The sequence below is a fragment of the Simochromis diagramma genome, unplaced genomic scaffold (assembly GCF_900408965.1).
Source record: "Simochromis diagramma unplaced genomic scaffold, fSimDia1.1 OVJJ01000344.1, whole genome shotgun sequence".
Taxonomy (NCBI): Eukaryota; Metazoa; Chordata; class Actinopteri; order Cichliformes; family Cichlidae; genus Simochromis; species Simochromis diagramma.
Window position 1 is genome coordinate 9,398,695 of NW_024387375.1, and position 25,022 is coordinate 9,423,716.

At 39.7% G+C, this 25,022-nt stretch overlaps 1 protein-coding gene and 1 long non-coding RNA gene across 2 annotated transcripts; both read left to right on the top strand.

The window, feature by feature from the left end:
• The first annotated feature begins 701 nt into the window (after positions 1–701).
• Positions 702–19,892, top strand: LOC120719624. The gene is made up of 3 exons (XR_005692729.1): positions 702–2,381; positions 4,395–4,399; positions 19,705–19,892. It is a non-coding gene; the product is annotated as an uncharacterized LOC120719624 (long non-coding RNA).
• Positions 19,893–20,961: 1,069 nt separating this feature from the next.
• zgc:114130 (uncharacterized protein LOC570332 homolog) lies at positions 20,962–24,805 on the top strand. Its single transcript, XM_040009072.1, has 2 exons — positions 20,962–21,157; positions 22,313–24,805. The coding sequence occupies exons 1-2, from the start codon at positions 21,104–21,106 to the stop codon at positions 23,540–23,542; spliced, it is 1,284 nt and encodes a 427-aa protein (XP_039865006.1). The 5' UTR covers positions 20,962–21,103; the 3' UTR covers positions 23,543–24,805.
• Positions 24,806–25,022: the final 217 nt, after the last annotated feature.

A 25,022-nucleotide genomic window follows, 5' to 3' on the forward strand; every position in this document is an offset into this window, starting at 1 on the left:
ATTCACTTTCACGTGCAATTTCAAGGGGGAGACCTGAAAAGATTAAATAGATTAAAATAGTGCAATACTAGGCAGAAGTCATCTGGAACACCAAAGACTTGAAAAAGCACTGAAAAAAGCATCTAGTAAATTTAAATGTAGTTAGTCGTATTCAGGAAGGTACATGAGCTGCTATGTCGATGATGTGCTTTTTAAAAATCACAGCCTGACTCTTTACATAGATGAATGCTGAGCACAACTAGCTTCACATATTATTAAAAACTCATTATAATCTAAAGTTCAATACGCTGCCAATTTAAATAGCACACAATGATTACAAGACTTTATTTACAAAGACCTAATTACACTTTTATTTCCCTCAATCATCACTGTCACTTTTCTGAAATACTAATGAGCTTTAATATGTTTTATCCAGCTCACCAAATCCATAACAAAGAAAATAATGAAGCTCTTATGTACTTAAAGAGCACAACCAATTACTTGGTAAATTAATGTTTAAATGACAGATCCAGATGTGTGTGCCAAGAAAACAAAATATAGTATAGTTTATGAACCATGGATGTGAAATTGTAGACTAAATGTACATTCCCGGGCCTCGTGCATAGGAATTAATTTGCTCACATTGCATGTAAAATAAACATTCCTGCTTATGTTAGTTTTGGTAAATAATTCTAACAAATCCAAACTCCATAGTTTGGAATTTAGCAGGAAGGAGAACTGGAGAAATTCAGAGAAATTAAGGTGAAATAGCAGAATCCGTATGTCAGATTTGGAGGCAAAGGAAGGAGGAAATATCTTAGTAGTGACATCACAGCAGTGCAGGAAGTGTTGTCCTTTTATAGCCATCTTCTCTCTCACTGCTACATTCCTCTGCTAAAGACCTCAATCCACCCCTCCTCCTGCTCTCTACTCTTCTGTCTTCAATCCTTTGACGCAGACAGAGGGAACAGGGGGTGGAGACTGTAAGGGAAGAAGGGGGAGAGGAGTTGGTAAGGCAGAAAAATTCCCTGAACTCTCCCTTCACAGCCCTCACAGCCACTTCTCTTTTCTTTTCACTCCCCTCTTCCTCTCTCAAGTTTTACTTTCACCAGCCGGTTTGATTTAGCCCTAAAGGCATCCAACATATTCAATTTACAATTTACAGGAAGAGCATTTATTTATTCATTCTTGAATGTGTCTTGAAAATCTCACTCAACAAGGTCTCAAAGGAAAATTGACTGAATAGTGAAGTGTTATTCGAAATTTAATGCAGAAATATCTATGGATCCCTATCCTTTTTTTTCTAGTTTAGTTTTGTTCTTCATACAGAAAATGTGAAAAACTTTAAATGTGGGAAAAAAAGGCATTGCAACTGTAATGAGCCAGGAGTGGTAAAAGAAATGGTTTTTTATCCAGCAAAAATACTTGTTGTGATCCTAACCTATGAAACTTTTCTATTTCATAGAACAAGAAGTGAATCTAGATGAGTTTGTACAAAATGATCTGAAAAGCAGAAATGGCTACTTTGGGTTGTGTCACAAGAATGAAAACCCAGAATAACAACCTGGAAGGTGGCCATCTCCATGGATATGATTTATACAGAAGTTAAATAGAACTGGTCCATCAAGTCATGAACAGTGCACAAATAAACCTTGCTTACACAAATCATTTCAGCTGACTTTGACACAAGCGCGCCTTTAGATGCAGGTATATTCACATTACTGATGTATCGGAAGTACATGGACTCTAGAAAGAGGTAATTTTGGCCTATTACTAGGTGGTTTCCAAGTAATGTGACATCATCATAGTGTGTCATATATAACTCAACTTTTGTGGCTATAAATTATATGACGTTTTTATAAGGTGTTATAGGTGCATAAATCCTAAAAACAGGTAATTGTAGTCTGTTGCTAGGAGGTTGTTAGGCGGTCGCTAGGCAACATGATAACGTCAAATTATCTGATGTAGATAAGAACCTTCAGGGACCTAAGATTTACTCATATGCCAAGTTTGGTTGGCATATGATGGTCTAGGAGGAGTTTGCAGACAAGGAAACAAACAACCACACTGAGACGGATATCTTTGAATATACATATATGTGTGTGTGTGTGTGTGTGTGTGTGTGTGTGTGTGTGTGTGTGTGTGTACATGTACGTCTTTGTGAGGACAGAAAATTGGCATGCCACTATACCTGTGGGGACCAACAGTCTGTTATGGGGATGAAATGCCTGTTCCCATGAGTTTGAAGGCATTTTTGAGGATTGTCAAGGTTACAATAAGGTTATGGTTAGGTATAGGCCAAGGGTTAGGGTTATGCATTCATTTCTGATTGTCAGGGTTAGGGTAAGTGGCTAGGAAAAGCATTATGTCAATTAGATGTCTTCACTAAGATATGAAAACGAGTGTGAGTGTGTGTGTCTGTGTATCCTATCAGACAAAATCTTTGTCTCAATGAGCTTGTTTGTTGTTCTTTATTTATGTATACATATACAGAGTTTTCACTTCCCATTTTTCCACATTTCCTCGTCAGTCATGTGTGCTGCTCCTGGAATGCCTTCCCCCCTAACCCAGAGGACCAGCTGTCAGTTTGAGCATGATTTCAGGGCCCAGAATATGACGCACATGTGAGTAAGTGTAATAAATCTATTTTAGTTAGTTAGGTTTATATTCTTGTGTGAGAACGGTCAGCCCTTGTATAGACTCTGTAGCCTGGTCTGATCTGTTGCATCGGGGTGTTGGGCATAAGAAGAAAGTCCCTTCAGACAGTTTCACATCTGTTTGTGTTATTAAAGCAGATCTTTCACAACAGGCCAGCCCATACATATTCTCTGCACACTTCCTGTTCATGATCACACTCAGTATGTGCTTCTCCTTTTAGACTTCACACTTCCTGTTTTTATGTTCTTTCTTATTATGGTATGAAAAGAAATTATCACTGAGTCGGTGAGTTTATTAAGGACAGATGTGTGACCTGCACATGAGGATAAAAACAGCTTTCTATGTGAAAGGCCAAATGGCTTAACACTTTAAACACTGGCTGAAAAGAGGTTTACTTTGCTTTTAGACTAGTTTATGTCACATGTGAGTGATTTGTATTTGAATTAGTATGATAATTATACATTATAGGCTAAATCAGTGTACAAAACACATTTGCTAAGTCTAGTAAGGCTAATAGTGACTTAAAAATGTCATGTATCAACCCAAACAGAGCAAAAGATGCACTTTTATCTCTAACCCAACAACAGTTCACAATAGATTCCAGTCTTTAAAGCTGGTGCCCCAAATAGCAATCATCTGGAATTAAACCACAATTTTCTGACAGTCAAAAGAATAGATATAGTTTCATTTTTATTTTTGTGGGTTTTCAACTAGTAAATATAATATAGAAGTATTTCAGCTTGTGATTTTAGGTATCGTCTTTCAAATAAAGAGGAGCAGAGACACAATCAGCTCAAATATCATAAATCTAAGTTTTTTTTTATTTAATTATACCCCCAACAACTTTTGTAGCTAAAGTTTGAAAATGGGTCCCATCAAGGATATCATGTTACAGTCAGTTATAAATCCTATTAGCATATATTGACATTATAAATGTTACGATGATCCTATTGTTTTACAGCTTTATAAGATGAGATCTCCTTTATTAATTCCAAAATATGGGAAATTATTTGTTACAACAAGGCTAAACACAGCAAACATGTACAGTAACACAGCTGTAGAATTTCTTTTGTCTGATCACATCTAAATAACATTTCATTTTAAATTAATGAGCTGCATGGGAATGAGGAATACATTTCAATACAGTAGATGTCTTTCTAAAAGTGCTGTAAGTTCAAAGATGTAATTCCTCCACTGTTACCTTCAGGGCCATGTGCCACCACATTGCAAAGCATTGGTAGCTGGTCTCCACCACAGTGTAGAGATGCTACCTAAACTCTACTCCCAGACAGGCTTACATCCTCACTGTGTACAAGCCTGGTTGCTGTGTCTTCTCTGAAAAAGAAAACCTCAAGTCAAATGTGTTTGACTCCCTGGTATAACTCACAAATGTGTACCTTGAAGCAGATAACTCATAGGATGAGTTATGGTGTCAGTAATTTAGAAAACCTTCATTTAGCCTGGAAAAATACTTTTTTGTGGTATATTTACCCTCCTTAAAGCTAGGACTTCTTACTATTTGTTTATTTTCAGCTCTGTAGCCAGGTTGAGAAAGAATCAGGGCTTTATTGAACCCAGCCACAAATAAAAATTTCACCATTAGAGAGAAAATCATTCAAAATCATCCCATTAGCATGCCATTATGTGCAGCAACTATAAATATTATTATTACTGTATAGACCAATGTTCAACCTTTCTTTTATCTCAAAATTTCTTAAAAGGGTAGCTGTAAAATAGCTAATTAATTATCTGCAGAGGAATGGTTTATTTGAAGCATTTCAGTCAGAATTCATCACCGTAAAGAAAGTGCACAAGTGAAGGTTAAAAAAAGATCTTTTTATGGCCTCGGACAGTAGTCTCATCTCTATGTATTTACTGTTAAACTTCACATGATATTTTAGTACAGAAATTAGAACAAGCCACTTTATTGTTTCCCAAGGGGGCAATTAAAAAGAAACATTGAGCATCACATGAGACACAGAATAACAAACAAACAGCACTGTGGTGCAGTGGTTTGATTCATACCTATTTAACAGAGTCCAATTTGTTCATGTAGAAGGGGAGTCTTCTTCACACACTAACATTAATCATAAAGTTTCACAAGGCTCTCTGGTGGGACCAATTCTATTTACATTATCCATACTTTCTTTAATCAGAATCAGAATACTTTATTAATCCCGAAGGAAATTAGGGCTACAGCAGGCAGCACGCTAATGGCGCATGCGCACTTACAAGGTCTGGGATACATTTTCATTGCTATGCAGATGATGCCCAGCTTTATTTATCCATGAAGCTAGATGACATACAGCAACTAATTACCAATTATGAAAAGACATAAAGACATGGAAGACTACTAAATTTCTATTTCTATATTCAGATAAAACTGAGGTGACTGGCCCAAAAAATCTTAGAAACGTGGTGTCTAACAAGATACTTACTCAGGGTAGCATTATCTTGGCAACCAGTAACACTGTGAGTCCTTTTTGACCACGATATCTCACTCAGTGTGCATATTACACAAATATGTAGAACTGCTTTTTTGAATATCTCTAAAATTAGAAACATCCCGTTTCAAAGTAATGTTTGTGATCTCAAACTAGTTCGTGTTTTTATTACTTGTAGGTTGACTATTGTAATTAATTATCAGGTTGTTCTAAAAACTCCCTGAAATCCCTTCAGTTGATTCAGAATGCTACAGCAAGAATACTGACAGGGACCAGAGAGAGAGACCATATTTCTATCATATTAACGTCTCTTTAAGACAGAAACCCTCTACTTGCAATCCTACTTTGAACCCTCCCTTTGTTACACTGCAATAGGCCTAGCTGGGGTTTCCCGTGGTGCACTGAGCATTTCTTCCTCATTCACCTCTTTTCACACTTTCTGTGTATTCATACCTCACTTTTTTTAGTCATTAGCTCTTGTTACACTCTGGCTCTCTTACACAGTCTGTCTTTTTTTTTACTGTCTCCCCCCTCTAACTCCCAACCAGTCATGTAAGATGGCTGCTTCTGTCTGCAGTTTCTTCCTCTTAAGGGTTTGTGCTTCCAAGAATCACCAAGTGTTTGCTAACGGGGGTCATTTGATTGTAGGAGTCTTTTCTCTACTGTAGGGCCTTTATTTGTAAGACCCTTGAGGCAACTCTTGTAATGATTTGACAATATATAAATACAACTGAACTGAAATGAATTGTGTATTGTAATTCATTATTATCAGGATGTTAAAAAAAAACCTCTCTGAAAAGCCTTCAGTTCATTGAGAATGATACAGCAACTATACTGATGGGGACTAGAAAGAGGTTCCTTTTTAAGAACACAGTTATGTGTCATTTTTAAGAGGTTTCTTCCTCCTAAAAAGGACAAAAGACATATCCAAAGAAACAGATTCGCAAATTCAATTGTCCAGCCAGTTTTCTTTAGTGCTGCTGTAGCATGAGTTGTGCAGAGGGTGGTATTCATGTGGCTTTATGTACAATAAATAAAAGGTTGCTCAATGACATTTTTTCCACCACAGCTTCAGATGCCCTTCTTCACATGCCCCACCCCCCACCCCCTCAACTCACCACAGCCAAGTACACTGCACTTACTACAACATTTTGACATTTAGTCAATACCATACTTCAAAAATCTTTTTTGTAAATAACTATTTTTAGTTCCATTTATAAATAGTCAAAGATTTAGCACCACCCTCTGTGGTGAGGGGTGAGGGAAGACTTTTGCTCCATCACACATAGTTAGAAAATAAATGTTTAAAATTAAATTCAGTTTGTCAGGTGGTGTTAGGTGTTTCCAAGTGTCTGCCAGATGGCCAAACAAAATACCTTTTGCTAACATGTTCACCATACTAACTGCACAGAATCATGATGACATGGTGATGATTTTGTACAGTCATAATGACTTATTGTGGCTGTTCATTTTTTAGTCTGTTTTCTCAGAATGCTGTCTTCAGCAGGCTGAAGAATTTTCATTCATTAGTGCTGAAGCAAAGGATCCAAATAAAGTATTGTTCATATCACAATTCTACCACTTTGTAACAACAAACAGCGATAAAAGAGGGGTCTGTGAGTTTGACTCGGTGGGGTTAGAAAAATAAAACTATAAAAAGAAGATAATGAATGAATGCATGAATCAAATAATGTGACTTTTTAAAGGATTTATTTAAAATTAAAACGCAGGTCTCATTTATACCAGCCTTACAGAAATATATAAAATATTCTCGTTTAAAATAATAATAATAGTAGTAATAACAACCTCAAAATGTAAACTCATTTCTAAGTAGTATTCTCATTTTTCACTTACAAAACATTGTGATTTACATCCTGACCCTTAAAGCCACGATGCTGAGGTAGTAGCATTAAAGGTCAGCTGCTTCTTGTGAGTGGCCGTGTTATTTTAGGTCGTATGTTTTAGTTTTAAGCTAAAATCAGCAGTGGTCTTTGTGGGTGCAGAGCCAATTCATGACACAGCGCACACATTACAGCCAGGAGGACAATAGGCCTCTTTATGAGGAAGCACTTGCACACGTACGCACATATACATATACACACTGCTATGTTTAAACAGGTGGGCAGAAAATTGAGTGGTTAGCTAGGTGGGTGTGTGTGTGTATGTGCGTGAACGTGTGTGTGTTTCCCTGGGTGTTAGCTGTGTGTGAGGAGTTTGGTTATTAAAAGGAAAGGAATGGATATTGCATATGTGTGTTTAGGCTTGGCTGGCCTCCTAGGAATACATACCATGGTGACACTAGCAGTGCCGAGACCAGCAGAATTCCTTCTTATAAAAATAAGCATCATGGAAAAAGAGAAGAGAGAAAAGGAGGAAGAAAAAAGACAGGAAAGAAACAAAAGAAATGAATAGTGTGCATAATGGACATCTATGCAAGAAAACCACAAAAGGATGAGTGTCTGACCCAAGTGTTCTCATTTTGACCTAAGCTTGGACTGTCAGTCATAAGATTGCCACAATTTGATTCATATATAGCTAAAGGGGATTTATTATGCTTTTCCTGATTTTCTGTTATGTACACGTTGCTGCAGCGGTCAATGTTTATATTAAACATAGCAAAGGAGTCATATTCTTATAACCCAAAAGCACAGGCTTCAGACTGCTTTAAACACTCTTATCCCAAAAGTGTTTTCTCATTTTGGCTCTGTATGATGTCACTGAGAGTTGATACCCTTCATATGGTCATCTCAGACACAACAGCACCACCCAGATGTTGCATAAACCTTGTGTTAATAAGAGGCAGTTAACAAGAAAATTATCAGGTAAAAGTGCACCAAGACCCGGCATAAAATAAAAGGAGGATTAGTTTGAACTGTGACTTATGCAAAGTAAAGTCCAATAATAAAAATTATACACAACTGTGTTCTTCTTCATTACAGTTCATCAGCCCAATAATAATTATGTCTTGTGTTGAAAAACAAAAATTAGCACCTCTTTGTCTCACAATTACTGCTTTCAGGTGTACAGATTAGAGTCCTCCTCACAGCCTCCTCCCATCCTACTGTTAAAAAAATTACAGACTTGATGCAGCAAAAAAATGCCGGTACGGGAGTGCACCAAGTCTTGTTTTTAACTGCTACTGTTCAAATTGGGAAGTAGGCACAAGTTACATGCAGACATACAGATGGAGTTAAACTTTAGGGAAGTGACTAATTTCATGAGGTATGTTTAATTTGGTGATGGCTGTCAAAAAGAGGAAGAAGGAGACTTGATGACGCTTTGCGTCAAGTGCTTAGCTAGCAGTGCAAATACATGCTAACTGGCTCTGGTCAGTAACAGAAAACAATGGTCTTTCTCAATAGTTCTTCCAGAAGATGCAGTGACATCCTAATGTCTCTACCACAGCACACCCAGCACACACATATACTAGTCACCTTGAGCTGATGTATCCATGATTACTATTTTTATGTAATGCTGAGATGCAACTTTTAGGTGCAAATAGAAAAGAAACAGCAGCCTTTTGAAAAGGCTTCCATTGTGTTTCAGTGTTTTAGTGACCCATTCATAGACTGTGAATAAAAGCTGGTTAACATACCTAATATGATATAACTCATTTGTTTGTGGAGTCTAATTTTTAAGCTTCAGGCTTTATGTGGTTGTGATGAGAAACCAAGAGCACTGCGTACTCATATGGTGGGGACCTGTCAATCACAAGTTAGCCACACTCACACTGTGTCTTAATTATCTATTTTACTGTTAATGGGACCATAGTTTATAAAGTGAATATCGTGCAGAATTCAATATCACGTAACACTAACAACTGAGATCACAAACAGGATAATGTTTACCAAAGCTGAGTCCACACAGGAAGTCATTTCCCATCGCTCATCACTTTGAAGTTGACTTTTGGTCTCTTGTGGACATTCCAGGCTTCAGTTGCCTAGGTAACCCTGTAATGTATTTACCGCTAGCTCATATGTCAGTCAGTATTCTGCGCTGCTCACTGGCAGTCACTTCAGTGACTTCATATTGGGTCCTGTCTGCAGTTATTTCAACTGTATTTATTTGAACTTGCATGTGATTCTCTTGTTTTGGTCACCACATTGCTGCAAAATGCTTCCTGTGTGGACACGGCTTTGAAGACAGAAAGTAAGTGAGAAGCAGGGTCATTTTCTCATAGGCTTTGTGGCCCCTTGTTGGCCATTAGAGAAAATGCAGGTCTATGGCACTGTACTTAACTTTTAAGACTGAGAATCTGTGCCCATCTTTCATGTAAAGTCTGAGGGTTCTACCAAAGACCTTTGACCTCACCTTGTATTGCAGGTGGGGTCAGGTTTTGTTGGTTCCAAAACTTAAATGCAAAGAGGAGACAAAACCAATGCTAATTGCAAGTGTGAATAGTGAATGAATAGTGGCATTGTAAAGCGCTTTGGGTGCCTTGAAAAGCGCTATATAAATCCAATCCATTATTATTATTATTATTATTATTACCGGTATATAAAAATTCTCGATCAGAAACAGATATATAATCTCTAATCTCTAGTGCCTTGATTATACTCTGTTGCAGACACAAATACAGATAGCTGAAGACCCAACCAACGAGTGCTTGTACCTGTTATACATTTCTGAAGTCTGCTTGAAGTTCACCACCTGGGACACGCGTGGTTGGTGGACTGCAATGTAAATTCTCCACAAATGGTCTAGACCTTCTCTCACAGTAACTGATGATGAAATTTATCTCAATCAAATCCTAGCAGACCCGAGCAAACTCATAGATGTGGAAAATACAAACAAGGCTTAAGATGAGACCATTACAATTATCTCTGAACTAATAAAGATTAATAATTTGTTGAATAACGAATATGAAAATGTGTGATCAGTGAATCATAATACAAGTATTTGCTTTATTAATCCAGGTAAGACTATGAAAACATTTTATTCTGTACAGCAACTACATGTGAATACATATAAGATGCTAAAAATGCTTTCAGAAAGACACTGAAACATCCTGAAACAACAAGTGACATCATCTGTATGATTCAAAGACATATTAAAAGACTTGCTGTCTGGTACAAAACATGGAAACTACAGGGGGAAGTTATGACAGGAAACAGTGTGGTAGACACTCTTCTCATCACGAAAAAACACATACAAGGATTATACATGCAGACATGCAGTTACAGCTCAACTCTTATAGCAATAAGAAGTAGATGGACAGGACAAGGAAGTGGAAGTAAAAGAAAATAACACCTGAATGCATGCAGGTGCATTCAGAAAGGACTGTATTTCTACCAAATTTACGGTATACCAACCTATAAATAAATGTTAAAAAACAAAAACAGGTGAACGACATCATCTGGTATGTGGCTTGAGATCCATCAATATGCCTCTGATCAAATACGCTCATCAATATTATGAGCCGTTGCCTGGATACAGTTGGACGGGAACACGTGTGAGAATATACAGACGAGTATTCATCATCTTTTGGCACACTTTTAGGTGCACAGAAGAAGAAGGAGAAGGCTTACAATATATTCACATCAACCTCCCACAGCTGACGTGAATAAGAGACTGGAATGCAACGGGAGTAAAAAACACTGCTGAATTGCTCTGAGGGAGTAATAAATACACATTCTAACAGAAGACCTGCTGCCCCACTTCTGTCTACATTGGGTCAAACACTGGAAAGCACACACAACTATGTGTAAACACACAAAGTTAGCCTTATGACGATAATGCTATTTAGATGTAACATAAAGTTTTGAATTGTATAGTGCAGTGGCCCATTACTCTATTTCCATTAGTCAGTTCTGTTCAACTCTGATTAGCAAAAATTTGCACACCACACATACCAATCTTTTTACTTACCCTAAAAGGGCATTCTTGGTGCCTGTATCAGGCCGTGTCTGAAACTGAAACAAATAGCAAGTAAAACCAAAAGAAAGCCACTGTTGTATGGTTTTAATGAAAGTTTATGCTGAATGGAGGGGGCATTTTAACCTGGAAAAAACTCCTGCCATGACCTCTGCTAAGCCGATGTAACAGTAATGAGCACTGTTTCCCCACAGCACGTCAAACCCTGAACATTCCCGTTGTCTTCTGGTGGCCACAAGAACTCCAGTATTGATGACATGGGTTTATTTTTCACCCGTCTTTACCAGTCCTGACACAAAACCAGTAAACCAAAGGGCAAGGGAATTTTGCAAACAAGAACGCCTCACATTGCAGGCTAGCAACAGAGTGGTGTTTTTATCTGTCCTCCTCTTTAAACAGCTTCAATAAATAAAAACTTCTCACCACTTATGACGCTCGTTCTAGGCTTGGCTGTGCTTCATTGCCCAAACACCTGACATCAATCTGTACTTGTTTTACGTTAGTGGTCTTCTTCCTGTCTGGCAGCTGCGTGGTGTTTTGCATACAATAAAATCCCTTTCTAAGGTTTTAGCTAAAGTACATTGTTCAGAAAAGGCTACTTTACACAAGTATTTTTCCACTAAGGCCTACATTAGGATTTGAGCAGCAAACTTTTCAAGTTACATTTGTTAGTCTTTTATCATTAATGTTAAGGTACTATATTTTTTTTTATGCAGGTGAATTTTAAAAATAGACAAAAATCTGTGAAATTACCTATGGTAAAACTTTCATGAGAAGATCTCTCTTTGCTGCCTTCTATTTATGTTTTTCTCACCTTTGTCTGTCCTTTCCGCCTCCCACGCCTTCCTCTCTGTGTGTCGAGCACACAATGTTCATGTTAGTTTGACTTTTTTTTGTCTCATCAAAATGACTTTCTTACACTAAGATCTGATGAAAGTCAGTAGATTTGGAGCTTTAGATGCTGTGCTCAGGGGGCTCAGGACGCATCTTTGATGACATTGCTTGTACAGTACTGTGCAAAAGTCTTCAGCCACCCTTAATTTATTCTTATCTTTGGCATGGGTGCATGGATTTATTGAAACACATTCAAACATAAAGGGTGGGCCATTTATATGGATACACCATATTAAAATGGGAATGGTTGGTGATATTAAAGTCCTGTTTGGGGCACATTAGTATATGTGAGGGGGCAAACTCCTCAAGATGGGTGGTGACCATGGTGGCCATTTAGAAATCGGCCATCTTGGATAGAACTTTTGTTTTTTCAATAGGAAGAGGGCCATGTGACACATCAAACTTATTGCTAATGTCACAAGAAAAACAATGGTGTGCTTGGTTTCAACGTAACTTTATTCTTTCAGGAGTTATTTACAAGTTTCTCTTTGTTCACAGCCATTGACATGTTGAAGAGGTTAACACGTGAGGAGCAGATCGAAATCATGTTGATATCTGGTAAATGCAGCAACTGGGTCATTGCAGCAGATTTCAATGCAAGACACCCTACAAGACCACCCATCTCCCATGCTACAGTTAGCAAACTGCTTGCTAAGTTTCGTGAAACTGGTTCAGTGTTGGATTTGCCTAAATGTGGACGCAAGAAAACTGTCACTGATTAAGAAACATCAGTGGCTGTCCTAGCTTCATTCAGCAAGAGCCCACAGCGTAGAACTCGCTGCATGTCACTGGAGAGTGGCATTAGTCGAACATCCCTTCGGCGGATATTAGCTACTCACAAATGGCACCCTTACAAACTCCAGCTACTGCAGCATCTCAACGAGGATGACCCAGATCGGCGCACAGAATTTGCAGAATGGGCAAAACAAAAATTGGAACAGGACCCTCAGTTCACGCAGAAGATTTTGTTCAGTGATGAGGCAAACCTTTATGTGAACGGTGAAGTTAACAAACAAAACCACCGCTATTGGTCTGACACTAACCCACATTGGATGGATCCCTCCAAGACTGTTGGAACAACAAAAGTGATGGTTTGGTGTGGTATATGGGGTACAACGATAGTGGGTCCATTCTTCATCAATGGAAACCTCAAGGCCACTGGATATTTGAAATTGCTACATGATGATGTGTTTCCCTCTTAATGCACTGAAGCTGGCACATTCCCTGAGTTTTTCCAGCAAGATGGTGCACCACCACATTATGGGTGCCAGGTCCGAGCATTCCTAGATGAACAGTTTCCTGGAAAGTGGATTGGTCGTCGTGGGCCAGTTGAATGGCCCCCAAGCACTCCCGATCTGACCCCCTTAGACTTTTATCTTTGGGGTCATCTGAAGGCAATTGTCTATGGTGTGAAGATACGAGATGTGCAGCACCTGAAACTACGGATACTGGATGCCTGTGCTGGCATTTCTCCTGCGGTGTTGTTATCAGTGTGTGAAGAGTGTTGCATTGACAATCCAACACAATGGGCAGCACATTGAACACATTTTATAAGTGGTCAGAAACTTGTAAATAACTCATGAAAGAATAAAGTTACGTTGAAACCAAGCACACCATTGTTTTTCTTGTGACATTAGCAATAAGTTTGATGTGTCACATGGCCCTCTTCCTATTGAAAAAACAAAAGTTGATGGCCGATTTCTAAATGGCCACCATGGTCACCACCCATCTTGAGGAGTTTGCCCCCTCACATATACGAATGTGGCACAAACAGGACTTTAATATCCCCAACCATTCCCATGTTATTACGGTGTATCCATATAAATGGCCCACCCTGTAGATAGAGATACGGCAGGAATACAGTTTGTACAAATTCAATATTTTCACTATCTTTTTTCTTCAACACAGCCTGAACTCTCTTAGGCAGCTTTCTTGTAATTTCTTTAAGTCTTCAGGAATAGTTCTCCACGCTTCTTGAAGGACACTTAAAGCTCGTCTTTGGATGTTGAGGGCCTTATCTTCTGTTCTCTGTCACACACTGCTTCAATTATGTTGAGGTCCAGACTCTAGGGAGGCCAATCGATGACCAATGCTGTTCAATACTGTGTGTTTTTCTATCCAGGTATGCTTTTCCTGCATTGGCAGTGTGCTTGGGATCTTTGTCAAGCTGAAAAATTAAGCTGTTGCCATTCAGACTCTTTGACTCAGTACTGCATTCTGAATCAAACTCTGACAGTACGTTTCTGCATTTATAATTCCATCAATTTTGATCGTCAACACCAGTCGCTGCAATGCAGTCCCAAACAATGACAAAGCCTTGACTGTTTTTTAGAGATGACTGTAGACACTTCCCAATGTACCCTTTTCTAAATTACTCTGTGCGTATTAACAACAATTTGAACCAAAGATTTCTGATTCCGAATCATTAATCTGTAAGACCTGTTGCCAAAGACTTTCAATCCAGTTCTTGTGTAATTTAACATACCCCAGCAATAGCCAATCTTCATGCTTGGCTATTGCTCAAGACCATTGTGGGGGGAAAAAAAACTAAACAAGAAACCCTAGCTCCTTGGAGGCAAAATATTATAAGAAATGAGAAGCTGCTCAAAACTGCTTCCTGAATGGACCATATTTTAACTCACTGCTGTTCCTTCTGGTTACACATTAGACCGACAAATACACAGAGTGATAAACCACCCCTCTGTTATCGAAACAAAGATTTAGCTGTTTGTTTTGCTTTGGGTTCATAGGGGCTGTGTAACATGCACACACACATGCACACACACACATACACATATTGATGTCTGGAGGGTTTCCAGGTACAAGTTCCCCTTTCTGTCAGTCTCTGTGTGAACTCAGCAGCCTTAGTTTCCTGCTATGGCCTTTTCATTGTGTTTATCAGAAAACTGCGTGTTTGAGTCATTGAAATAGTATATGCAGACTTTTAAACAAGTATTATATAAGGAATAACATCTGCCAGCTTATGGATTGTACATGAGTCATGTTCTATACTCTATATCAAAACTGATTTAGCCAAAGTAATCTAATGCACTCGGTTTTGCGGTCCACCAACACCAACTTGGAAATAGTGCAACATCTCCCCCTTCTGGTGAAATAGCAGAAGAAGCTGCATAAACAAATTCTAACCCTGTTGCGAAATATAAGATTCCACAACTTTTTCATTCATGTTACTGGAACAATCTGTTACAAGGGCATAGCTTAACCTATGAACTTTCATCATTTATTTCTTTTCTGGCAAATAAATCATATAAAACAAAGCTACACTATTGTATGGAGTCTTTACGGATCACATTAGAGTACAGGTGTAATCTTGAGATTATAATAATTAAAAAGATTTTTTGAGACCTTTTGGAGTATCATCCCATATAATCAGTCTGATTTAATGTGCGAGTATTGAGGGTAATATCAGTTATCAGTCTGGTATAACTGGTATGCAGTTATTCTTTACTTCTGCAGCCGTCAGCAAACACCAGCAAGCTTATGGTAGGTAAATATCAAATTGCCCTCCTGTCTCTGCAACTTTCCAAACAATGGGATCATCACACAAGTTTACAGATTCTACATGTAACAAGGCGCACAGCTAATGCTACTGAGGTGATAGTAAAATCAATTCATGTTAAGTTACTTTGGAATGAGTGAGACTAAGTGTGCAACAGATCACCACAGATACCTCTGTCTTGCTATTTCATACAACTTGAATATTATTAATTAACACAGCATTTTAGATCTCATTCTAAAGACAACCAACACAGATCAAAAGGCAAAAACAGGAATAATAATAAATAACAATAAAACTGTAAGAACAAATGAAAACTATAATGAGACAGGAGGTACTGTATAGTGCAGCTACAGTACTGCGGTTAAAAACATTAACATGAGTCAGATCTGACATGTAATATTGTATTGTGGTAATAAAAGTTTCTTTGCCTGGAACTAGTAAATCCCAGTGCACTGAAAAGTGCACCAGTTAAAGGGCAAAGATTGTGACATCACTGTTTGCAGACCTCTGTCACATGCTATGCCTCAGTTTGTATGCTAGTGGTACTGCTTGTGTACATACCAATACAAACACAGCTGACTAATTTTCCTTCCTACTTTCCCTGAAAACAAAGAAGTTCAAAGAACTTGCATCTGAACTCTCCACCCTCACTCATTGTTTGTGCAGACATGTGTGCTGTTATCTTGTTACTAAACTTTCTCCATCCTTCTTCTCTTGCTTCCTAACTCTTGCTTCCTAATTGTATGCACATGAGTGAATTCCAGCGGATGGGAGAGGTAGAGAGGGAGGGTGTGATGTCAGAGGTCAAAGTTTAGATTCTGACCTTTGACCTCTTAGTAGAACCCAACTGTGTGGTAATTCTGTGTGTGTGTGTGTGTGTGTGTGTGTGTGTGTGTGTGTGTGTGTGTGTGTGTGTGTGTGTGTGTGTGTGTGTTTGGTTGAGAGTGGGGTCATATCGAATACAAACCATGAGACTTATAGGTTGCAAAACAATTACACAATTGTCACAGAAGAAATACACAAAGTTTGAATGAAACAGCGACTGCATACCAGTCGCAATGAGGGTAACAACTGCAGAAGAACGTGCTGTGCACGCGTGAACCGTACACTCACCATTCACAAGGGTACACTCACCCTCTGTGGAACGCAAACCAAAAGGCTCTCTGTAATCACAATCACAAATGCACACACACAAACACGCGCACACAAGCAAGTGACGCAGGGGGGTACATTGTGAAAATGGGAGGGTGGCAAGGTGGGGTGGGGGTGAAAAAGGGGGAGAAAAATGGGAGCAGATGTTCATCAGGTCTACAAACCCCTCCTCCCTTCCCTTTATTTTTTTCCACTAGTAGTTGTAGCCTCTTATCTGAAGGAGGCTGTGTGGGGCTGTGGAGGAATGACTTCACTTAATCATGAGTTTTTCAATAGGCTGAGTGTGCGAGTGTGTAGAGGTTGTAGGAGCACACACAAGCACACATGTACACGTCAGTGCAATGCAGTTGTTTTAATCAGCAAATCCACTCACATCCAATGGTGATGTTGTAATTATGGATTAGTCAGCTCTACTAGCTACCTCCTACTCAACCTTCCATTCAGTTCTTATAACCCGCAGACAGCTCTTAGACGTCCTTCCTACTCACTGAAAACCAATATTGTTTGATCATCAAGGGGTTTGTTAAATATATCAGAAAACATGAATTGTTTTTACATCATTTCCCTGGAAACATCTTATTAGACTTGGCGTGCAGTGGTAGCCTAAAGTCAAATATCTCAGGCAATACAACCTCTGGAAACCTCTTCTAATATCTAGTAGATGTTGAATAATCACAAGCTTTCATGATGACTAATTACTCCAGTGCTGAAAGATTACGTGACCAAGCAACAGAATGCATCCTGTGGCACATTTTTATGCACCTGGTGGAATAATCCCAAATCTCTGGATGAACCTCGCTGCAGATCCAGCCTCGACAAAACAATCTCCACTTTCCATCCTTTATTGCCTTCTCTCTCTCTCATTTCCCCTGTTTCTTCTAAATAACCCCAATCCTGCCCCTTCATCGTCTCCTCTCCCCCCTCCTGCATCCATCTCTTTCCCCCTACCCAGCCCTTCTATCCCACACATTCACCTTGCTCTGTTATTTCCACACGGTGTGTGTGTGTGTGTGTGTGTGTGTGCATGGCTGTAGTCACAGAGGGCGGGCCATTAGTTTGTTAGTTGGTTCTGCAGCTCATTGAGCTCATTGTGCTCCAAAGGCCCTCCAGCCCAGCTGGACTCAACAAGAAGCAAGAACTCCCTTTCAAATCTCTCACCTCCTTTCTCCTCCCCTCCCCCTCTCCTTTAACCCCCACTGCCAGTAATCCCCAACTCAGCCCAAAGATTTAGTTTCTTCACAGAAGTAAACTGAACTTGCTAACCAAATAGCCAGCTTATAGCATTTGTTTGCCAAATTAACAAATTACCTCAAGGAACTTGTGTTGCTGACATCTTGCTAATGGTTTGTTGTTTACAGTGTCGGAGGAGGTAAAAACACACACACACAGTGCCCACCTCTTAAGATGTAGAACTAATTAGAGCAACTTCTAATGTCACTTTCTGTTGAAGACACACAGCTGCATTAGCACTGGTTTTGTTTTATCCCGGGACAATACACATTATAATCATTGTGCATCTAAAAGTTCATTTTCATGCCCTTACTGTGCATCTTATACATTTAAAGCATCACAGCAAGTTGCGGTAAATTTATAGTGTAGCAGTTTGCACATTCGCCTAGGAAGCAAAAGATCCCTGGACAAGGCACAGATCGCTTGGAGGTTGAATCAGCAAGGCCATCCAGTGTAAACAATTGCCAAATCAAATGTGTGAGTGGTGCTTCCTTAAGAAGGAGTCACCACTCATATATTTGATTTGGCAAATTTAGTAGCCCAAATTCAAAATATTGTTAATGTCTTAAAGGATTTTAGTTCATGCGATCACAAAGTGCACCGAGACAATAGCAGCAGGAGACAATATTTGGCAATGGTAGCAGTCTGGTGGTTATGACAGTGTTACCAAATCGACCTATAGGATCTGCTCGGCCATGAACGCCCATGGCATGAAGTTCCCCGGCTCGGTTTTTATGCTGATGTTAATTCCAGAGGAAGTTTGGCACTCTGTAGTTACTGAATAAGCAAATCATTGGTGGCTTTTACACCCTGTTCTGTAACTTTACATGGTCTGCACTCTGCTGTGGTTCAAACACACTTTGGAATAACCAGTTAAAGATGATGGACGAATATCTATGGGTGAAGAAATTTCATTAACTGACTACTTGCAGTGCTGGCACCCTGTTACAGTATTACACTCAGATTTATTGAACTCTGTATAATAACCAATTCTTTCCCTATGGCAATGGCACTGAAAACACCTGAATGCAAAGATTAAGAGGTATGGACCAATACTCTTGTCCATGTATGTTTGGACGTTACTTCTAAAATATCTGCTAATAAAACATCACAACAAAAGCAGGGACATAACTCAGAATTACACCGAATCACAAAACTAGAAATCGCTATGAATTTGCCAAAAATTGCAAAGCGATCTACAACTTTTGAAGGGTGAAAGACATACATATTACTTACAATCTGTGGTACGTGAGATTTAAGAATCTGTGTGGGCACGCACACAGTTTATTATCATACTGTTTAATAGCAATTATGTGCAAAAGCAGCCAATTCATTTGCTTTCTACGGGAAAGGAAAAGTCACAAATAATGTGCAGTTTATTACTTATGTTGAGTAAACCCCCAACCTTCAGACTGTAGAGTGGGCCTGTACCATTACAGCTCACTGGGGGTGGAATAGATTGAAATCCTCTGTCAAACACACACAAACACGTTCGCACACAAAAAACACACACTTAATGGTGACCACTTGGCTGGAGCAAAACAAAGCTTTTCGGCAGGCTTTGTTCTCAGCTGAACTCATCTTTCAAAAGGGACTCAGAGCTACAACTTGGACTCAAGAACTTCTGAGGCAGACTGAGTCATTTTTGTCAACCTTTTAAGATGTTCCTCTGGTCCTGCAGGGATTTCATGTGGGCTGGATATCATTGGGTTGTTAATACCACTTGTTTAAACTTACAAATGAACTCAAGAATTTTCACTGATGCCACAAATGAACCTATTCTAAGGTAAACTTAAAAGTCCTAATCAGAATCAGTTGCAGAAGAAACCGAAAGCAGCTCACTAAGGTTGCAGCCAACAGTTTTCTTGCTTATGAATGCAGTCAAAATTGGTACGAGATGTGACAGCCGAAATCCTGGCAGATGTGTTTGTGCTAAACCTGTTGTTTTGTGAGTGTGTGTGTGTGTGTGTGTGTGTGTGTGTGTGTGTGTGTGTGTGTGTGTGTGTGTGTGTGTGTGTGTGTGTGTGAGTGACTCTGCTCTGCAGTGGAATTTTTCACACATCTGCACATCTGTCTTCACCTTTGAAATCAACGCCTTCGCTCCTTCTTGTCTGTGTCATAGGGTTAGGCTGTCTCCACTTTTCTCCTTATCCACATTTAGTAAAAGTGATTTGATTTGATTTGATTTAGTGCATCCTCAGTTTTCTGTCTGTTTCTTTGTTTTGTCCTTGAAATGGCCTTTTCTAGTTATGAGTCAGAAGCAGCACATCTGCAAAAGAAACCATCTGCCTGCATTTTCATTTCCTACTATGCATCAACTGAAAACAAGTATTTCAAGAGAACGGTGTAACAGTTGTCTGATCAAAGTAAACTCAAAAGGCCAGCCCTTGTGTACCAATGAACTAGAGATGTCATAAAACCACATATTCACTATAAGGAAAATACAGTGTTAGCAAATTAGTAAATTACTAACATTTGAAAAAAAATGTACAAAAAAGACAGGGTGAATACAACAATCTGTTCTTTATTTTTAAACCAATATATTGGTTATATAAATTTCCTGGTATAAAGCGGAACAATCTCTTCTTTCAAATATTGTCTTCAGGTGTTCTACTTTCCACAATTAACAGATTTAATTATTAAACCAATTAAATATTAACATTTGTTTTTTGTAGGATAGCCTATCTATTTATAGCTTTCTAAGCTTGTGGTCATGCCCGGATCATCAAGCTACAGCTTTCCTACTATTTCTTAAATTCTTTTTTTATTTTCTTCTTGGTTGGACCCCCAGTTGTAAATATCCTCAGAATGCCCATTCATTGTGGTGATAACCCCAGACTGTCTGCTGAAATGAACAAGAGGGATAGTGAAAGACAGAGGTACATGGAGAAGAGAAGAGAAGAGAAGAGAAGAGAAGAAAGAGCAGTTAAAAAAAAGAACTATTAAAAAAAGCTATGAAATACGCAAAACTAAGAAATCTAGCCTATATATTGTGTAATACCCAAATCAGTGAAGCTAGGCGATAGATAATGCATATTATACAATCTTATAATCAATTTTCAACTTATAGTCAATAAATGTATTTATTTATTTATTTTTTGTATATAAGCCCTCATTCTCATCCTTCTTTAGAACCGCAGGATGTGTAAAAACAACTTTTTGCAGAATCACAGAGGCGTGGGAGTGGCCAACAGTGGTGCTAGGTTTTAAATCCACACGTGGTCCGGGTCTTGGGCTTGTTTAGCACCCATACATAACTAGAAACTTCTGACCATCTCATGCCAGCGAGTTGCCCACGTCTATCGCGGCAGGGGCAGACGGGATCGGACGAAGGTTTTGATAGCTCAGCAAAATGCCATCTTATCCCCTGAACCAGTTTGCTGAGCTGGAAGAAATGATGTGCAAGGTAAACCAAACCCCCATAAGAGCTCAAAAGAAAGTTTAGCGGAGAGCGAAAGTTGGCTAGGTCGGGGAGAGGAGGAGGGTGTTAGCCTGCTAGCTGCGCTGTTACGTTTGCGGTCTCCATGTTATCTTTTCGAGTCTGCTTTAGTGGATAAAATGTGTCAGGCTTTCTCTTTTAAGACTCTTCGTCTGTCTTTTGACTGTTCTGTAACCTGAAAGTTAACTCTGACCAGACGTTAAGTTGCCAGAAAGCAAGTTGTTGTAGTCCATCGCAACTTGGGCCCATGACATTATCGATTTCATTATCGAGCCTAGTTTCTGATTTTCTCTCAACGCCGGTTAATTAACGTCATTAATTATTAAAGGTCGCTGTTTTCGTGCTAATAGCTTCTTCGATAGACAGTTCGCCAGTAAAGCATCTTATTTATACACATAACCCCAACAAGTTAAGTCACAAAAGTCATGGCTAACAGACTAAAGTCCCCAGTTAGAGCTGTGTTGAAGTGTAGAGGTCCTAAACTTGCTCGAAGTGGAAAAAAGTTTTGTAATACTTTTGTTTGTTTGTTGTTAAAGTTAACATTGCGTATTTTATTCCGTGCACTGAATGGAAACATTGTATAGCTCGTCTTAGTTATCAGAGCAAAAAAACGTGTCTTGAAGTTTTTTTGTGTTCCTTAGGTTTAGATGGACGAATCCAAAAATCAAACAAAAAGAGGGGTGACGCTACGTATTACAGATTTGAATCTAAAATATCTGAATTTGTCGTGCCAGTACAATGCAGCACAAAATAAGCATATGGATGGATCGATGTGTCAAAAATTTATTTTGACGACACAAGTTGAAAAAGTGTGCTTTTTATGTACTTGTATACAAATGCCCAGTACCTCCCCACCCCCGAAACTTGGTTCTTGATGCTTGAATCTATCAGGGCACCTGACTCAAAATATTTCCAATGAAAACATTTAACAGAAATGTGCAAATAGAGCAGAAGATGTAACCTTTAGTGTTTAGTGGTAATAACAAAAACGTATATTAATGTCTAACATAAATTGGCATAAACTGTATGCAAATGTATAAGTTTTAAAATTGCTGAATATTAATAGTAGCTTGTACAGGCTAATGATGTGGGCTTTTTGTTTTTTTTGTTTTTTAAATACAGCATTTACTGAATCTCAATCTGAGGGAGCCGAACAGAACAGTGCCATCCCTAAGTCTGGCCATGAGAACACCAGGTTACATCAGCGAGCCATGTCGAAACACTTCATTTTCCCTCTCCTCCCTGTCTTGCCTGCCCACTCATGCTTCGGACAGTGCACTTCTGACCTCCAGCCAACGGGGACAGCAATCAGAGAGTGATCTACTTTCCCAGCTTGGTAATTCCACGCAGTGGGAGAAGCCAGACTTCTTTTCCCAGCGCTCTCTCAGCATGGTAGAGACCAGTGGTGCAACAAGAGCAAGTCTAGGCTGGCCTGTGACAGGCACAAAATCTTCCCAAAGTGACATCAGCTCCGCCACACTGAACACCAGTTCCTCCTCGTCTGTGTCTGCCTCCTCTTCGTCGTCGCGCTATAAAACCGAACTGTGTCGGTCTTTCACCGAGAACGGCTTGTGCAAGTATGGGGGGAAGTGCCAGTTTGCCCATGGGCCAGAAGAGCTACGTGATCTAAACAGACATCCAAAATATAAAACTGAGCTGTGCCGTACGTTTCATACCATCGGCTTCTGCCCCTATGGGATCCGCTGTCACTTTGTTCACAACAACGAGGAAGAAAAGAAACTTTCATTCTCTCGTTCTTCCTCCTCAAGCCTTCCTCAGCAGCTGCCCTCCACCTCCTCCTCCCGCTCCCATCGGCCACGTCTTATCCGGCAGAGTTTCAGCTTCTCTGGGTTTCCCTCAGCTCCCCACCAGGCCTTTCAGTCTGCCCTCACTCCTCATGTTTCTCTTGCCACCACCTCATTCACATGCCCACCAACGGCCTCTTCTCCTTCCTGCGCAGACATTACTGATCTTCTCTCCCATGCCTTTCTAGAAATGGACTCTGCCTTTGAGGCCTCCCCCGCTCAGCAGCACCATCCTCCCGTGGGTCCCGATCCCAGGTCTCCATTCATGCCCTCCCCTGACTCCGGCTATTCTCCGAGTGGGTTATCTCCAACGAGCTCCCCTTCCTTACAGCAGAGTCCCAGTGCTGCGGGGGTCCTTTCAGGGCCACTTGGTGCCAGATCCCTGTCCCACACTTCTCTCTCAGACCAGGACCAGGATGGGATCAGCTCTGCTGGCTCACTCAGCGGCTCCGAATCATCTGGTGGCATTAACGAAGCTAACGGCAAACGTCTGTTAGTTTTCAGTCAGCTCTCTCTTCCTGAGGATGCCACTGGGTTCTGCCTTTAAGCTGCAGATTGCTGGAACATGTGTACATGAGTATCCATACGCAGAATATCCACTGCGCACGTAGCCATACTTAAGAACACAGACCCTTAAACGCACACTCCCCGCTCACACACTGACTGACAACTAAGACATTTTTAGCATTCTGTGTGGAAAAAAAACGACTGGGTGACCTAACACGCTGTCACACTGCACGCCACTGTCATTTGCACAAGGTACAGTGATGCTAAAACTCCAGTTTGTATGTGGCGGATTCACCAAAACGGTATATCTCAAAACAGATGTTTTAATGGTGTCCTTAAAAACCTTTTGAAGCTTTATCAAAATGATATGCTAGGATGGCAAAGTCCAACAAAGAATTTTGTAATCACAGTGTGAATTTAATTTCCTCCTGTCAGCATACTGCGACAGATCTAAAGAATGTGAGAAAGCCAAAGACATCTGTTTGTTGCTCGTTTGTTTCAGTAGGACAAACACGATGTGACCGTATGTTTAGGAGTTCTTCCATCTAATGTACACTGTATTGTTTATGTAATGTTTATAAGCTCGTGAAGTAGTGTTTTTGTTTTTCGCCCTTCCCTCTTGTGGTTGTACCATCTGGGGGCTGTGTTTAGATCGCTGGCCTCGAATCTGAATGTTACGTTTTTAAACGATGTATACCTGTAGTGTTATTTACCAGGTCTTGTTACGTTGTTGAACCAAGATTTGCTGCTGTGTTTGGAGAGATGCGAGCATGGGGTGAGAGTCTTCTTTTATATCAGGAGAGTAAGCTAGTGTGAGCGGAGGCGTTGCGTTTCTGCGGCTACTGCAGATGGTTTTTGGGTTCTCGTGCATTATTGACAAACCTCAAGCAGTCAAGTGTCAATTTGCCAAATTTAAACCACTCTGCAGCAGAGTGAAAAGTGACTCAGTCAGGAGAGCTTGGGCGCATATGGGTTCATATTGCACGGTTGGGAAAGCACAAGGTACCAGGCGCTGAATATCCATGCCGGGAGCTAGCCAATTAGTTCGATATGAAATGATGAGGTCAGAGCTTGAAGCCAGGTGACTATTTTCTGAGAAGTTGTCGTTTATGGTGCTGAAGTGTTCGGGGTTTTCGTCGTTGTTGTTTTTGTTGTTTTTGTTTTGTTTTTTATCTCAAACACAAACATTCCCAGTAAGTTTTTGTAAAGTGAGACTCTCACTCCATGTCACTCCATCTCTCTGTTATTCAGTATTAATCTTTTTTTTTCTTTCTCTTTTCTGTTGATGCCTTTGTTGTTAAGACTGAAAAGTATCCTGGTCACATGCACGCGTAATATGCTCCCAGGTCTTTTTTTTTTTTTTTGCCTTACGAAGCTAGATTCGGCATACTGTAGGGTTAGAGGTATGTATGCTTAGTGTTTTAGAAAATGTTACTTGGCTGTTTATTGTTTTGTTTTTTCCTGTGTTAATGATGTAGTTGGTCTATTTAAAAACAAAAAAACCTTTTTCATCAGCGTGT

Excerpts from the sequence above, each read along its gene's own strand:
- zgc:114130 (XM_040009072.1), top strand. The coding sequence starts at position 21,104 with ATGCCATCTTATCCCCTGAACCAGTTTGCTGAGCTGGAAGAAATGATG. Across the intron at positions 21,158-22,312 it reads TGGAAGAAATGATGTGCAAG|CATTTACTGAATCTCAATCT; the intron begins GTAAACCAAACC and ends TTTTAAATACAG.